Raw genomic sequence first — 18,033 nt, forward strand, 5'->3', positions numbered from 1 at the left:
GGTGGGACCAAAAGATTCCGCCGGCTTGAACGGCTGGAATATTTTGGCCATTACGCCTGAGGCCATCAGTAAATAATTTAATGTGTGATATATTGCTTATGTTTACCTGTGTTGCAATGATCAACAATGTGCTCGTTGCATTTAGACTGCAGTGGGATCACATCAAACATAAGAAACCATACAGTAGCTTGTAGGTTATTCACAAGCAATGTCATAGGAGATCTGATTATCTTTAATTCGTTTTTGGTGCATTCTGTCGAACTATATTTAATTGCTGACACCTTCAGGATTTATGTAGCCATTTCATTTCTTACTCATGAGAGTTACACTTTCAATAAGTATGTATATATGTAAAGTTTATTAATCCACCAAAGGCATTTTTATAACATCTGATTTTTGTTTTTGTAGGTTCGGGTAAAAGAAGAAGAGTCACAGATGAAAGAGATCTGCGTATCCCCTTAGAATACGGGTAACTTTTTTTATAAAATGAGTTCCATATATTTTATTCGTATTACAATTGAATATTTAGTTTGCACCTCTCCAGTCTGTCTTGAAATACAAATGTCAGTGGGGTAGAGAAAATAATTTAGGAGGATTTTTTGTTTTGCAAAGCTCTTCAATTTCTAGAGAAAGTGGTTTTCTTGGCACACCTATCATTGGTAACATCTTCCCTGCATCTACCCTGTCTAGTCCTGTTAGAATTTTATGAGTCTCTATCAGATCCCCCCTCATTCTTCTGAACTCCAGCGAGAACAATCCCAACATAGTCAATCTCTCCTCATATATGACAGTCCCGCCATCCCTGGAATCAGTCTGGTAAACCTTTGCTGCACTCCCTCGAGAGCAAGAACATCCTTCCTCAGAGAAGGAGACCAAAACTGCACACAATACTCCAGGTGTGGCCTCACCAAGGCACTGTACAATTGCAGCAACACATCCCTGCTTCTATACTCGAAACCTCTTGCAACGAAGATCAACATACCATTAGCCTTCTTTACCGCCTGATGCACCTGCATGCTTACCTTCAGCGAATGGTGCACAAGGACACCCAGGTCCCACTGCACACTCCCCTCTCCCAATTTACAACCATTCAGGTAGTAATCTGCCTTCCTGTTTTTGCTTCCAAAATGAATAGCCTCACACTTATCCAAATTATACTGCATCTGCCATTGGCTTGCCCACTCGCCCAACCTGTCCAGATCTTGCTGTAGGATCCCTGCGTCCTCGTCACAATTCACCCTCCCACCTAATTTGGTATCATCTGCAAATTTTGAGACGTTGCATTTTGTTCCCTCATCCAAATTATTAATATATATTGTGATGACCTGTGGTACCCCACTGGTTACTGCCTGCCAATTTGAAAAGGACCCATCAATCCCTACTCTTTGTTTCCTCTCTGCCAACCAGTTTTCTATCCACCTCAATGCATTTCCCCCAATCCCATGCGCTTTCATTTTGCACAATAATCTCTTATGCGGGACTTTGTCAAATGCCTTCTGAAAGTCCAAATATACCACATCCCTTGTTGACTGTCCTGGTTACCTCTTCAAAGAATTTGAACAGATTTGTCAAGTATGTTTTTCCCTTCATAAATCCATGATGACTCTGACTGATCCTGCCATTGCTTTCCAAATGTTCCGCTATGAAGTCCTTGATAATGGATTCAAGCATTTTCCCCACTACCGATGTTAGGCTTACTGGTCTATAATTCCCTGCTTTCTCTCTACCTCCCTTTTTGAATATTGGAGTGACGCGAGTTACCCTCCAATCTGCAGGGACAGTTCCAGAGTCTATAGAATCCCGGAAGATGACCACTAATGCATCCACTATTTCCAGAGCCACCTCCTTAAGCACTCTGGGATGCAGATTCTCAGGCCCTGGGGATTTATCTGCCTTCAATCCCATCAGTTTTCCCAGCACCATCTCTCTACTAATGTTGATCTCCCTCAGTTCTTCCCTCTCACTAAACCTTCCATTCTCCAATATTTCTGGGATCTGATTTGTATCCTCATTTGTGAAGACAGAACCAAAGTACGCATTTAATTGCACAGCCATTTCTTTGTCCCTTATTATGTATTCCTCTATTTCATTTCTCTTTACCAATTTCTTTCTCTTCACCTATCTGTAAAAACTCTTAGTGTCAGTCTTTATGTTCCCTGCAATCTTCCTTTCATACTGTACTTTCCCCTTTTTTTTTTATAAAATATTTTATTGAAAATTTTTGGTCAACCAGCACAGTACATTGTGCATCCTTTACACAATATTATAACAACACAAATAACAATGACCTATTTTATAAACAGAAAATGAATAAATAATAAATAACAAAAATGAAAACAAACCCGAATTGGCAACTGCCTTATCACAAGTAACACTCTCCAAAAATATAATTTAACAGTCCAATATATAATTATCTGTAGCAACGACCTATACATATTATACAGTATATATTAACAACCCTGAGAGTCCTTCTGGTTCCTCCCCCCCCCCCCCCCCCCCCCCCGATCCTGGGCGGCTGCTGCCTTTTTCCATTCCATCTATCTTTCTGCGAGGTATTCGACGAACAGTTGCCACCGCCTGGTGAACCCTTGAGCCGACCCCCTTAGAACGAACTTAATCCGCTCTAGCTTTATAAACCCTGCCATGTCATTTATCCAGGTCTCCACCCCCGGGGGCTTGGCTTCTTTCCACATTAGCAATATCCTGCGCCGGGCTACTAGGGACGCAAAGGCCAAAACATCGGCCTCTCTCGCCTTCTGCACTCCCGGCTCTTGTGCAACCCCAAATATAGCCAACCCCCAGCTTGGTTCGACCCGGACCCCCACTACTTTTGAAAGCACCTTTGTCACCCCCATCCAAAACCCCTGTAGTGCCGGGCATGACCAAAACATATGGGTATGATTCGCTGGGCTTCTCGAGCACCTCGCACACCTATCCTCCACCCCAAAAAATTTGCTGAGCCGTGCTCCAGTCATATGCGCCCTGTGTAATACCTTAAACTGAATCAGGCTTAGCCTGGCACACGAGGACGACGAGTTTACCCTGCTTAGGGCATCTGCCCACAGCCCCTCCTCGATCTCCTCCCCCAGCTCTTCTTCCCATTTCCCTTTTAGTTCATCTACCATAGTCTCCCCTTCGTCCCTCATTTCCCTATATATATCTGACACCTTACCATCCCCCACCCATGTCTTTGAGATCACTCTGTCCTGCACCTCTTGTGTCGGGAGCTGCGGGAATACCCTCACCTGTTGCCTCGCAAAAGCCCTCAGTTGCATATACCTGAATGCATTCCCTTGGGGCAACCCATATTTCTCGGTCAGCGCTCCCAGACTCGCGAACTTCCCATCCACAGACAGATCTTTCAGTTGCATTATTCCTGCTCTTTGCCACATTCCATATCCCCCATCCATTCCCCCCGGGGCAAACCTATGATTGTTTCTTATCGGGGACCCCCCCAAGGCTCCAGTCTTTCCCCTATGCCGTCTCCACTGTCCCCAAATCTTCAGTGTAGCCACCACCACTGGGCTTGTGGTGTAGTTCCTCGGTGAGAACGACAATGGGGCTGTCACCATAGCCTGTAGGCTAGTCCCCCAACAGGACGCCCTCTCTAATCTCTTCCACGCCGCTCCCTCCTCCTCTCCCATCCACTTACTCACCATTGAAATATTAGCGGCCCAGTAATACTCACTTAGGCTCGGTAGTGCCAGCCCCCCCCTATCCCTGCTACGCTGTAAGAATCCCTTCCTCACTCTCGGGGTCTTACCGGCCCACACAAAACCCATGATGCTCTTTTCAATCCTTTTTAAAAAAGCCTTCGTGATCACCACCGGGAGGCACTGAAACACAAAAGAGGAATCTCGGGAGGACCACCATCTTAACCGCCTGCACTCACCCTGCCAGTGACAGGGATACCATATCCCATCTCTTGAAATCCTCCTCCATTTGTTCCACCAACCGCGTTAAATTTAACCTATGCAATGTGCCCCAATTCTTGGCTATCTGGATCCCCAGGTAACGAAAGTCCCTTGTTACCTTCCTCAACGGTAGGTCCTCTATTCCTCTACTCTGCTCCCCTGGATGCACCACAAACAACTCACTTTTCCCCATGTTCAATTTATACCCTGAAAAATCCCCAAACTCCCCAAGTATCCGCATTATTTCTGGCATCCCCTCCGCCGGGTCTGCCACATATAGTAACAAATCGTCCGCATACAAAGATACCCGGTGTTCTTCTCCTCCTCTAAGTACTCCCCTCCACTTCTTGGAACCCCTCAACGCTATCGCCAGGGGCTCAATCGCCAGTGCAAACAATAATGGGGACAGAGGGCATCCCTGCCTTGTCCCTCTATGGAGCCGAAAATATGCAGATCCCCGTCCATTCGTGACCACGCTCGCCATCGGGGCCCTATACAACAGCTGCACCCATCTAACATACCCCTCTCCAAAACCAAATCTCCTCAACACCTCCCACAAATAATCCCACTCCACTCTATCAAATGCTTTCTCGGCATCCATCGCCACTACTATCTCCGTTTCCCCCTCTGGTGGGGGCATCATCATTACCCCTAACAGCCTCCGTATATTCGTGTTCAGCTGTCTCCCCTTCACAAACCCAGTTTGGTCCTCGTGGACCACCCCCGGGACACATTCCTCTATTCTCATTGCCATTACCTTGGCCAGGATCTTGGCATCTACATTTAGGAGGGAAATAGGTCTATAGGACCCGCATTGTAGCGGGTCCTTTTCCTTCTTTAAGAGAAGCGATATCGTTGCTTCAGACATAGTCGGGGGCAGTTGTCCCCTTTCCTTTGCCTCATTAAAGGTCCTCGTCAATACCGGGGCGAGCAAGTCCACATATTTTCTTTAGAATTTGACTGGGAATCCATCCGGTCCCGGGGCCTTTCCCGCCTGCATGCTCCTAATTCCTTTCACCACTTCTTCTACCTCGATCTGTGCTCCCAGTCCCACCCTTTCCTGCTCTTCCACCTTGGGAAATTCCAGCCGATCCAAGAAGCCCATCATTCTCTCCCTCCCATCCGGGGGTTGAGCTTCATATAATTTTTTATAAAATGTCTTGAACACTCCATTCACTCTCTCCGCTCCCCGCTCCATCTCTCCTTCCTCATCCCTCACTCCCCCTATTTCCCTCGCTGCTCCCCTTTTCCTCAATTGGTGTGCCAGCAACCTGCTCGCCTTCTCCCCATATTCGTACTGTACACCCTGTACCTTCCTCCATTGTGCCTCTGCAGTGCCCGTAGTTAGCAAGTCAAATTCTACATGTAGCCTTTGCCTTTCCCTGTACAGTCCCTCCTCCGGTGCTTCCGCATATTGTCTGTCCACCCTCAAAAGTTCTTGCAGCAACCGCTCCCGTTCCTTACTCTCCTGCTTCCCTTTATGTGCCCTTATTGATATCAGCTCCCCTCTAACCACCGCCTTCAGCGCCTCCCAGACCACTCCCACCTGGACCTCCCCATTATCATTGAGTTCCAAGTACTTTTCAATGCACCCCCTCACCCTTAGACACACCCCCTCATCTGCCATTAGTCCCATGTCCATTCTCCAGGGTGGGCGCCCTCCTGTTTCCTCCCCTATCTCCAAGTCTACCCAGTGTGGAGCGTGATCCGAAATGGCTATAGCCGTATACTCCGTTCCCCTCACCTTCGGGATCAACGCCCTTCCCAGCACAAAAAAGTCTATTCGCGAGTAGACTTTATGGACATAGGAGAAAAATGAGAACTCCTTACTCCTAGGTCTGCTAAATCTCCACTGGTCTACACCTCCCATCTGCTCCATAAAATCTTTAAGTACCTTGGCTGCTGCCGGCCTCCTTCCAGTCCTGGACTTCGACCTATCCAGCCCTGGTTCCAACACCGTATTAAAATCTCCCCCCATTATCAGCTTTCCCATCTCTAGATCCGGAATGCGTCCTAGCATCCGCCTCATAAAATTGGCATCATCCCAGTTTGGGGCATATACGTTTACCAAAACCACCGTCTCCCCCTGTAGTTTGCCACTCACCATCACGTATCTGCCCCCGTTATCCGCCACTATAGTCTTTGCCTCGAACATTACCCGCTTCCCCACTAATATAGCCACCCCCCTGTTTTTCGCATCTAGCCCCGAATGGAACACCTGCCCCACCCATCCTTTGCGTAGCCTAACCTGGTCTATCAGTTTCAGGTGCGTTTCCTGTAACATAACCACATCTGCCTTAAGTTTCTTAAGGTGTGCGAGTACCCGTGCCCTCTTTATCGGCCCGTTCAGCCCTCTCACGTTCCACGTGATCAGCCGGGTTGGGGGGCTTCCTCCCCTCCTCCCCCCATCACCACCTGTGGAAGAGAGAAAAGTTACCACATCGCAGGATTAGTACATAAAACTCCTCTTTCCCCCCTTTTTAACCCCCCTCTTCGCCCCCCACATTCGCCCCACCACTTTGTTCAAACGTTCTTTTTAATAACCCGCTTATTCCAGTTTTTCTTCCACAATAAAAGTCGACGCTTCATCCGCCGTCTCAAAGTAGTGGTGCCTCCCTCGATATGTGACCCACAGTCTTGCCGGTTGCAGCATTCCAAATTTTATCTTCTTTTTATGAAGCACCGCCTTGGCCCGATTAAAGCTCGTCCTCCTTCTCGCCACCTCCGCACTCCAGTCTTGATAAACGCGGATCACCGCGTTCTCCCATTTACTGCTCCGAGTTTTCTTTGCCCATCTAAGGACCATTTCTATATCCTTAAAACGGAGGAATCTCACCACTATGGCTCTGGGAATTTCTCCTGCTCTCGGTCCTCGCGCCATCACTCGGTATGCTCCCTCCACCTCCAACGGACCCGCCGGGGCCTCCGCTCCCATTAACGAGTGCAGCATCGTGCTCACATATGCCCCGACGTCCGCTCCCTCCGCACCTTCAGGAAGACCAAGAATCCTCAAGTTGTTCCTCCTTGCGTTGTTCTCCAGTGCCTCCAACCTTTCCACACATCGTTTCTGATGTGCCTCATGCATCTCCGTCTTCACCACCAGGCCCTGTATGTCGTCCTCATTCTCGGCTGCCTTTGCCTTCACGACCCGAAGCTCCCGCTCCTGGGTCTTTTGTTCCTCCTTTAGCCCTTCGATCGCCTGTAGTATCGGGGCCAACAGCTCTTTCTTCATTTCCTTTTTGAGCTCTTCCACACAGCATTTCAAGAACTCTTGTTGTTCAGGGCCCCATGTTAAACTGCCACCTTCCGACGCCATCTTGGTTTTTGCTTGCCTTCCTTGCCGCTGTTCTAAAGGATCCACTGCAATCCGGCCACTTTCTCCTCCTTTTTTCATCCGTATCCAGGGGGGATACCCTTCTGGTTTACCGCACAGTGTTTTTAAGCCGTCAAAATTGCCGTTGGGGCTCCTATCAAGGGCCCAAAAGTCTGTTTCACCGGGAGCTGCCGAAACGTGCGACTCAGCTGGTCATCGCCGCACCCGGAAGTCGTACTTTCCCTTTCTTAATCAATCCCTTCGTCCTTCTTTGCTGAATTCTAAACTGCTCCCAATCCTCAGACCTATTATTTTTCTTGGCCAATTGTATGCTTCTTCCTTGGATCGGATACTATTTCTAACTTCCTTTGTAAGCCATGGATTGGCCCTCTTACCCCCTTTGCTTTTGTGCCAGACAGGAATGAACAGTTGCTGTAGTTCCTCCATGCGTTCCTTGAATGTTTGCCATTGTCTATCCACTGTCATCCCTTTAAGTAACTCTCCCCAATCTATCAAGGCCAACTCACGCCTCGTATCCTCAGAGTTCCCTTCATTAAGGTTCAGCACCCTATTCTCCGAATCAACTACTTCCTTCTCCATCTTGATAAAACATTCTCATCCCCAATGGGTCTCGTACAGCCAGATTGGCAATGATTCCTTTCTCATTACACAGTACCCAATCTAAGATGGCCTGCTCTCTAGTTGGTTCCTCCACATATTGGTCAAGAAAACCATCCCGTATACACTCCAGGAATTCCTCCTCTATGGCATTGCGGCTAATTTGATTTGCCCCATCTACATGAAGATTAAAATCACCTAGGATCACCAATATTCCCTTATTTCATGCATCACTAATTTAGAACATAGAACATAGAAAAATACAGCACAAAACAGGCCCGTCGGCCCACGATGTTGCACCGAACCTTTGTCCTAGATTAATCATAGATTATCATTGAACTTACAGTGCAGAAGGAGGCCATTCGGCCCATTGAGTCTGCACCGGCTCTTGGAAAGAGCACCCTACCCAAAGTCAACACCTCCACCCAACACCAAGGGCAATTTTGGACACTAAGGTCAATTTATCATGGCCAATCCACCTAACCTGCACATCTTTGGACTGTGGGAGGAAACCGGAGCACCCGGAGGAAACCCACGCACACACGGGGAGGATGTGCAGACTCCGCACAGACAGTGACCCAAGCCGGAATCAAACCTGGGACCCTGGAGCTGTGAAGCAATTGTGCTATCCACAATGCTACCGTGCTGCCCTTAAGAACAAATAAATCTACACTATATCATTTCACCGTAATCCATGTACCTATCCAATCGCTGCTTGAAGGTCCCTAATGTTTCCAACTCAACTACTTCCACAGGCAGTGCATTCCATGCCCCCACTACTCTCTGGGTAAAGAACCTACCTCTGACATCCCCCCTATATCTTCCACCATTCACCTTAAATTTATGTCCCCTTGTAATGGTTTGTTCCACCCGGGGAAAAAGTCTCTGACTGTCTACTCTATCTATTCCCCTGATCATCTTATAAACCTCTATCAAGTCACCCCTCATCCTTCTCCGTTCTAATGAGAAAAGGCCTAGCACCCTCAACCTTTCCTCGTAAGACCTAATCTCCATTACAGGCAACATCCTGGTAAATCTCCTTTGCACCTTTTCCAAAGCTTCCACATCCTTCCTAAAATGAGGCGACCAGAACTGTACACCGTACTCCAAATGTGGCCTTACCAAAGTTTTGTACAGCTGCATCATCACCTCACGGCTCTTAAATTTAATCCCTCTGTTAATGAACGCTAGCACACCATAGGCTTTCTTCACAGCTCTATCCACTTGAGTGGCAACTTTCAAAGATGTATGAACATAGACCCCAAGATCTCTCTGCTCCTCCGCATTGCCAAGAACTCTACCGTTAACCCTGTATTCCGCATTCATATTTGTCCTTCCGAAATGGACAACCTCACACTTTTCAGGGTTAAACTCCATCTGCCACTTCTCAGCCCAGCTCTGCATCCTATCTATGTCTCTTTGCAGCTGACAACAGCCCTCCTCACTATCCACAACTCCACCAATCTTCGTATCGTCTGCAAATTTACTGACCCACCCTTCAACTCCCTCATCCAAGCCATTAATGAAAATCACAAACAGCAGAGGACCCAGAACTGATCCCTGCGGTACGCCACTGGTAACGAATCCAGACTGAATATTTGCCATCCACCACCACTCTCTGACTTATCGGTTAGCCAGTTTGTTATCCAACTGGCCAAATTTCCCACTATCCCATGCCTCCTTACATTCTGCAGAAGCCTACCACGGGGAACCTTATCAAATGCCTTACTAAAATCCATGTACACTACATCCACTGCTTTACCTTCATCCACATGCTTGGACACCTCCTCAAAGCATTCAATAAGACTTGTAAGGCAAGACCTACCCCTCACAAATCCGTGCTGACTATCCCGAATCAAGCAGTGTTTTTCCAGATGCTCAGACATCCTATCCTTCAGTACCCTTTCCATGACTTTGCCTACCACCGAAGTAAGACTAACTGGCCTATAATTCCCAGGGTTATCCCTATTCCCTTTTTTGAACAGGGGCACGACATTCGCCACTCTCCAATCCCCTGGTACCACCCCTGTTGACAGTGAGGACGAAAAGATCATTGCCAACGGCTCTGCAATTCCATCTCTTTCTTCCCATAGAATCCTTGGATATATCCCGTCAGGCCCGGGGGAGTTGACTATCCTCAAGTTTTTCAAAATGCCCAACACATCTTCCTTCCTAACACGTATTTCCTCGAGCTTACCAGTCTGTTTTACACTGTCCTCTCCAACAATATGACCCCTCTCATTTGTAAATACAGAAGAAAAGTACTCGTTCAAGACCTCTCCTATCTCTTCAGAGTCAATACACAATCTCCCGCTACTGTCCTTGATCGGACCCACCCTCGCTCTAGTCATTCTCATATTTCTCACATATGTGTAAAAGGCTTTGGGGTTTTCCTTGATCCTACCTGCCAAAGATTGTTCATGCCCTCTCTTAGCTCTCCTAATCCCTTTTTTCAGTTCCCTCCTGGCTATCTTGTATCCCTCCAATGCCCTGTCTGAACCTTGTTTCCTCAGCCTTACATAAGTCACCTTTTTCCTCTTAACAAGACATTCAATCTCTCTTGTCAACCATGGTTCCCTCACTCGACCATCTCTTCCCTGCCTGACAGGGACATACATATCAAGGACACGTAGTACCTGTTCCTTGAACAAGTTCCACATTTCACTTGTGTCCTTCCCTGACAGCCTATGTTCCCAACTTATGCACTTCAATTCGTGTCTGACAACATCGTATTTACCCTTCCCCCAATTGTAAACCTTGCCCTGTTGCACGTTTTCTTGTTTAATACCATGTCCAACCTCACCAATGCAGTTTGGGGGTCTATATATGACACCCACTAATTTTTTGTCCCTTGGTATTTCTCAACTCTACCCATACAGATTCCACAAAGGCTATGGGGAGAAAGCAGGATTAGGCTATTGAGTTCGATGGTCAGCCATGATGGTGATGAATGGCGGAGCAGGCTCGAAGGGCCAAAAGGCCTCCTCTTGCTCTTATCTTCTATGTATCTATGGAAGGGCGTTAATGAGGGGTGGCTGTGGAGAGAGGTGTGATAGCATGGGACATAAGCAAAGAGATGATGCTAAATCAGTACAGATAATTTGTCTGGCTGCAGTTAGAATATTATCATAGAGTGGTTAAGCCAGTTTAGCTCTGTTGGCTGGACAGATGTTTTGTGATACAGGGCAAGGCCAATATATGCGTTCAATTCCCTTACTGGCTGAGATTATTCATTAAGGCCCACCTTCTCAACCTTTCCATTTGCCTGAGGTGTGGTGACCCTCTGGTTAAATCACCACCAGTCAGTTCTCCCCCCTCAAAGGGGCCAGAAGCCTATGGTCACCTGGGGCTATGTCGGCTTTACTTTACATCACAGAAAGCAGACACTTGGTCCATCATGGCTATGCAGGATCTCTCTGAACAAATCAGCTAGTCCTACTGCTCTGCCATTTCCCTGAATCCCTGGAATTCCTTTCTCTTCAGATGTTTATCTAATTCACTTTTGAAAGCCTTGATTGAATCTGCTTCCTCGTCACTCTCTCAGGCATTGCATTCCCCATCTAATCACTAGCTGTGTAAAATGGACTTTTTTCATGTCGCAGTCAGTTCTTTAGCCAATCCTCTTAAACTGGTGTCCTCTGAAGAGGTAGACTGGACCCACAGATCGCTCCGGCAAAGACCCAAATTAGGAGAAGCACTGTGGGCGATTATAGCGAAACTCCATAAGTTTCAAGATAAAGAGAAGATGCTGAACTGGTCGAGGAGCACACGATCATATAGGTGGGAAGGACATACAATCCGCATCTACCAGGACATTGAGGCTGACCTGGCTGAGCGCCGGGCAGAGTTTAATGGGGCAAAGGCGGCTTTATTTAAAAACAAGGTGTGGCTTGGCATGCTGTACCCGGCGAGACTGCGTAACCTACGGCAACAAAGAGCACTATTTTAACACGTCGGAGGATGCGAATGAGTTCATCCAGAAAAACGGGCTCAGAAGACAGATATAATGGCCAACTAAGAACCCTTGAACAAGACTTTTTCTGGGCTGAAAGCTCACACAACCTAGGGGGTGGGGAGAAGGCAGAGGTACACTGAAACGAGAGGGGAGAAAAGAGACAAAACCGGCTGAAGGCAGAGGGAGCAGCTCTCAGAGAGGAGCCGCCTTGCTGGCGAGCATGCTGGTGCGCTTAAATAAGATGGGAGGGGTGGGTAGCACAGGGCAGCTACTGAAAGGGGGAGAAGCGTCCAGCAAAAGGGAGGGACAAAACAACAAACTGGAGGGAAGTGGGAAAGAAGGATAAAGGGGGTAGGCAACCAGGGTACAGGGAAAGGGAAGTTGGACTTGGGGCAAGGGGAGGGTCGGGGAATGGGGGGGCAAAATTCTGGTGACAACAGGTCGCACATGGGGATGGCTGGAACAAAGAAGAAAACGATGGCCATCTTGGATGGACCTCAAACAAATGGGAACCCCAATGTGCAGGGGCACGTCTAGGTGGTAAGTATGGCTGACACCTCAGGAAGGGGGAGACTGAAACCACCCATCAGAATAGTCACTTGGAACATCAGGGCACTCAACGTACCGCTGTAAAGATTCAGGGCGGGATTCTCTCAGCCCGGGGCCGGGCCGGAGAATCCCCGCAACCGGCGCGCTACGCTGCCCCGATGCCGGCACTCAATTCTCCGCAGAGCCGATTGGCGCCGGCACGGTTGGCGCGGCGCCGGTCGGGGGCCGCTCTACGCAGCCGGCCAGCCGATTCCCGTCGTACAAAAAGCCGAGTCACGCCGGCGCCGTCCACAGCTGCTCTCAGCCGGTGGGAACTCGCTGTCGAAGGGTCGGGGGACGGCCTGGAGGGGGGTCCAACCCCGGGGGGCGGCCTCCGATATGGCCTGGCCCGCGATTGGGGCCCACCGATCGGCCGGCCGCCCTCTCTGGCTGGGGGCCTCCTTTCGTCCGCACCGGCCCATGTAACCCTGCGCCATGTTGCGTCGGGGCCGGCGCGTTGAAGGAAGCCGGTGCCACTGCGCATGCGTGGATCCCACGGCGCCCAGTTGACGCCGGGATCAGCAGCTGGAGCGGCGTGAACCGCTCCAGTGCCGTGCTGGCCCCCTGTAGGGGCCAGAATTGCTGATCCTGAGGCCGTGTTGACGCCATCGAGAAACGGGACGGCGTTTCCGACGGCGTCAACACTTAACCTCAGGATCACAGAATCGCGTCCCCAGAGTCATCACCCATACAAAAAGCATGAGGGCCGACATAGTCTTCCTTCAAGAGACGCACCTGAGGGAGAAGGATCGACTGAGTGTAAATAAGAGCTGGACAGATGTACCAAGCGTGCTTCAGAACAAGGGCGAGTCGGTGGCCATGCTGTTTCGCAAAAGGGCGAACTTTGCAGCGACAAACATGGTGACAGACCCGGGGGACAGTATGTAATGGTTGGCAGCTGGACACAGTCCTCTTCGCCAACAAGGCATTCTGCAAAACAATGTCACAAGCCATTGTCGGATATGTAACCTGCAATCAAAATGGGGACGTCTCACCCTCTGCATTCGGGGAGGCACTGAAGGTGGTGATAGGAGGGAAATAATAGCATACAGGGCACTCGGGGACGGGAAGGAAAGGGGGGCTAGGCAACGGTTGATCGATTCTGGATCGGTAATACTCCACAGCCCTGACTGTGGAACTATTGCGGTGAGGAAAAAGCTGCAAATGGAATTTGACATGCTATCCACCGGGAAAGTGGTGAACGAGCTCTGCCAGACACTGGGAACCTTTTATGAACATGGAGACAAAGCCAGTCGCCTACTGGCTCACCAGCTGAGAAATCAGCCAGCCAAGAGGGAGATCGCAAGTGAAGGACAGCAACTGCAAGCTTGTCTTGGCCCCAGACACAATCAACAAGATCTTCACGACCTTCGACCGAGAGCGGTACACCTTCGAGCCTCCAGTGGGGGACTTCAAGATACAGTGATCTTTCAATGGGCTGGACATACTAGCTATGGAGGAGGAAAAGAGACGGGGTCTGGAAGCACCGCTAGAGTTGCGAGAAGTTATGGAGAGCATCAGCTCCATGCAGTCGGGGAAGGCACCGGGTCCAGATGGATTCCCGGTGGACTTCTATAAATAATTTGTGGCAGCACTGCCCCGCACCTGCAAGAGGTGTTTAATGATTCGCTGAAGAGTGGGACCTTGCTGCCCACACTGGCACAGGCCTCAGTATTGCTGATCCTGAAAAAAGACAAAGAGCCAATGGAATGCGGGTCGTACAAAACCCATCTCGTGCCTAAACACTGACGCCAAAGTCCTGTCGAAGGCCCTGGCGAGGTGACTGGAGAGTTGCTTGCCCGACGTAGTCGTGGAGGATCAGGTGGGCTTTGTCAAGGGCAGACAGCTAACGGCTAACATCAGGCGTCTGCTGAACGTGATTATGACCCCACCCGGGGAGGGACACCAGAAGTGATCATCTCCTTGGACACCGAGAATGCCTTTGACAGAGTCGAATGGAGGTACCTCTTGGAGGTAGTGAAATGGTTTGGCTTTTGGCCAGGGTTCACCTTGTGGATGAAACCGCTGTCCAGTGCTCCCATACCGCGCTTATGGACAAATGCCACTAGTTCTGAATACAGAGGCATGAGGCAAGAATGCCCATTGTCCTCGCTGCTCTTTGCTCTGGCAAGCGAGCCATTGGCTATCGCCCATAGAGCAGCGAAGGGGTGGAGGGGCATCCAGAGTGGAGACGGGAGTCGCACTCTATGCGGATGACCTGCTCCACCTTGTCTCAAACCCTCTAGCCAGCATGTGAGGAATAATGGAAGTCCAAAGGGAGTTTAAGAGCCTTCTCCCGTTACAAACGCAACCTCAGCAAGAGTGAAATCTTCTCTGGCAGGGAGAGTGCAGACATTCAAATCCTACTCGGATCACTCTCGACATTCATGCCCAAGGACTTCTTCGCCAAATTAGACAAACTAATCATGGCGTTTGTTTGTGGGGCAGTGGGGGGCAGAACACTAGGATATGTAAATGTCCTGCAAAGAAGGAGGAACATGGACTGGATTGGATTGGTTTATTGTCACGTGTACCGAGGTACAGTGAAAAGTATTTTTCTGCGAGCAGCTCAACAGATCATTAAGTACATGAGAAGAAAAGGGAATAAAAGAAAATACATAATAGGGCAACACAACATATACAATGTAACTACATAAGCACTGGCATCGGATGAAGCATACAGGGTGTAGGGTTAATGAGGTCAGTGCATAGGAGGGTCATTTAGGAGTCTGGTGACAGTGGGGAAGAAGCTGTTTTTGAGTCTGTTCGTGCGTGTTTTCAGACTTCTGTATCTCCTGCCCGATGGAAGAAGTTGGAAGAGTGAGTAAGCCGGGTGGGAGGGATCTTTGATTATACTGCCCGCTTTCCCCAGGCAGCGGGAGGTGTAGATGGAGTCAATGGATGGGCGGCAGGTTCGTGTGATGGACTGGCCGGTGTTCACAACTCTCTGAAGTTTCTTGCGGTCCTGGGCCGAGCAGTTGCCATACCAGGCTGTGATGCAGCCTGATAGGATGCTTTCTATGGTGCATCTGTAAATGTTGGTAAGGGTTAATGTGGACATGCCGAATTTCCTTAGTTTCCTGAGGAAGTATAGGCGCTGTTGTGCTTTCTTGGTGGTAGCGTCGACGTGGGTGGACCAGGACAGATTTTTGGAGATGTGCACCGCTAGGAATTTGAAACTGCTAACCATCTCCACCTCGGCCCCGTTGATGCTGACAGGGGTGTGTACAGACTTTGCTTCCTGAAGTCAATTACCAGCTCTTTAGTTTTGCTGGCATTGAGGGAGAGATTGTTGTCGCTACACCACTCCACTAGGTTCTCTATCTCCCTCCTGTATTCGGACTCATCGTTATTCGAGATCCGGCCCACTATGGTCGTATCATCGGCAAACTTGTAGATAGAGTTGGAACCAAGTTTTGCCACGCAGTCGTGTGTGTACAGGGAGTAGAGTAGGGGGCTAAGTACGCAGCCTTGCGGGGCGCCGGTGTTGAGGGCTATTGTGGAGGAGGTTTTGTTGTTCATTCTTACTGATTGTGGTCTGTTGGTCAGAAAATCGAGAATCCAGTTGCAGAGTGGGGAGCCAAGTCCTAGGCTTTGGAGCTTTGATATGAGCTTGGCTGGGATTATGGTGTTGAAGGCGGAGCTGTAGTCCATAAATAGGAGTCTAATGTAGGAGTCCTTGTTTTCGAGATGCTCTAGGGATGAGTGTAGGGCCAGGGAAATGGTGTCTGATGTGGACCGGTTGCAGCGGTATGCGAATTGCAGTGGATCAAGGCGTTCTGGGAGTATGGAGGTGATGCGCTTCATGATCAACCTCTCGAAGCACTTCATTACGACTGAAGTCTGGGCCACTGGCCGGTAGTCATTGAGGCACGTTGCCTGGTTCTTCTTTGGTACCGGTATGATGGTGGTCTTCTTGAAGCAGGTGGGGACCTCGGAGTGGAGTAGCGACAGGTTAAAGATGTCCGTGAATACCTCTGCAAGCTGGTCCGCGCAGGCTCTGAGTGCACGACCAGGGATCCCGTCTAGGCCCGTCGCCTTCCGAGGGTTCACTTTCAGGAAGGCCAATCTGACTTCGGAAGCTGTGATGGTGGGTATGGGTGAATTATGGGCTGCTGAGACACTCGCCAGCGGATTGTTGGTTGCCTGCTCGAACCGGGCATAGAATGCATTGAGTTCATCGGGGAGGGGTGCGCTGCTGCCAGAGATACTGTTCGGCTTCGCTTTGTAGCCCGTTATGTTGTTTAGTCCTTGCCACAACCGCCGAGAGTCTGTCTGTGACTCTAGCTTGGTTTGATATTTTCTCTTGGCATTCCTGATGGCTTTGCGGAGGTCGTACCTGGATTTCTTGTGTAGGTCAGGGTCGTCTGCCTTGAACGCCTCAGATCTGGCCTTCAGTAGGGAGTCAATCTCGCGATTGAGCCATGGTTTCCGGTTGGGAAACGCACGTACTGCTTTCTTTGGCACGCAGTCGTCCACACATTTGCTGATGAAGTCTGTGACGGTGGTAGCATACTCATTTAAGTTGGTCGCTGAGTTCTTAAATATGGACCAGTCCACTGTCTCTAAGCAGTCATGTAAGAGCTCTTCTGTCTCCTCGGACCAGCACTGCACAACCTTCTTAGCTGGATTCTCCTGCTTGAGTTTCTGCTTGCATGCCGGGAGAAGGAGCACCGTCTTATGGTCTGATTTCCCAAAGTGCGCTCGGGGGATGGAACGGTAGGCGCCCTTGATTTTTGAGTAGCAGTGGTCAAGAGTGTTGTCGCCCCTGGTGGGACAGGAGATGTGCTGGTGGAATTTTGGCAGTACACTCTTGAGGTTGGCCTTGTTGAAGTCTCCGGCCACGATGAACAAGGCCTCCGGGTGTTCTGTTTCGTAGTTGTTTATTACTGTATATAGTTCGTCCAGCGCCTTCCTCACTACTGCCTGGGGTGGGATGTAGACCGCTGTGATAATGGCTGAAGTGAACTCACGTGGAAGATAATATGGGCGGCACTTCACGGTCAGGTATTCCAAGTCTGGGGAGCAGTAGGTCGCCAGAGTCGCCACATCCAAGCACCAGGAGGAGTTGATGAGGAGGCAAAACCCTCCACCCTTCGCTTTGCCTGATGATGCCGTGCGGACACGACGAGCTCCGGTGCATGCAACTAAAGAATTTCCTCCGCAAGAAGACTGCAAAGTTCCCCCAGTGACCTGGACTCACCGTACTGGACAGACCTCTGACATCGGATGAACTGGGGGACGATAGCTGCACCGACATGTATGGATGACTGCTAGAAGAGATAAGAGCACCGCTGGTTTAGACATAGGGAAAGATGGAAGAAGAACTAGGCACGGAGAAGGGAGGAGGACTCTGGATCGAAGCACTGCATAGGGCAAACTCCCATCTCCTCATGCACAGGGCTGAGCTAATGCAGCTAAAGGTAGTGCTCATGGCTCACTTGACCTGAACATGTATGAGCGGGTTCTTCCCAGAGGTGGAGGACAAATGTGAATGGGGCCAGGGACGCCGGGCCAACCAGACCCACATGCTGGTCCTGTCCCTGCCAGTGGGTCTTCAAGGTATCGGAACAGCGAGAGCTTTTTAGGGGGAGAGGGGCAGATGCCCTAGCCTATGCCCCCCTGATCGCCTCCCTGATTGTCTG

The 18,033-nt window shown here is 49.6% G+C and overlaps 1 protein-coding gene across 8 annotated transcripts in view; it reads left to right on the top strand.

Moving 5' to 3' along the window:
* baz2ba (bromodomain adjacent to zinc finger domain, 2Ba) overlaps window positions 1–18,033 on the top strand; it is a 603,362-nt gene that overhangs the window by 398,062 nt on the left and 187,267 nt on the right. For all 8 annotated transcript variants that reach the window (XM_072474620.1, XM_072474664.1, XM_072474673.1 and 5 more), the window contains one exon: window positions 409–469. In XM_072474620.1, the coding sequence (XP_072330721.1) occupies window positions 409–469 (61 nt within the window). The remainder of the gene's footprint in view (window positions 1–408; window positions 470–18,033) is intronic.

The sequence above is a fragment of the Scyliorhinus torazame genome, chromosome 2 (genome assembly GCF_047496885.1).
Source record: "Scyliorhinus torazame isolate Kashiwa2021f chromosome 2, sScyTor2.1, whole genome shotgun sequence".
Taxonomy (NCBI): Eukaryota; Metazoa; Chordata; class Chondrichthyes; order Carcharhiniformes; family Scyliorhinidae; genus Scyliorhinus; species Scyliorhinus torazame.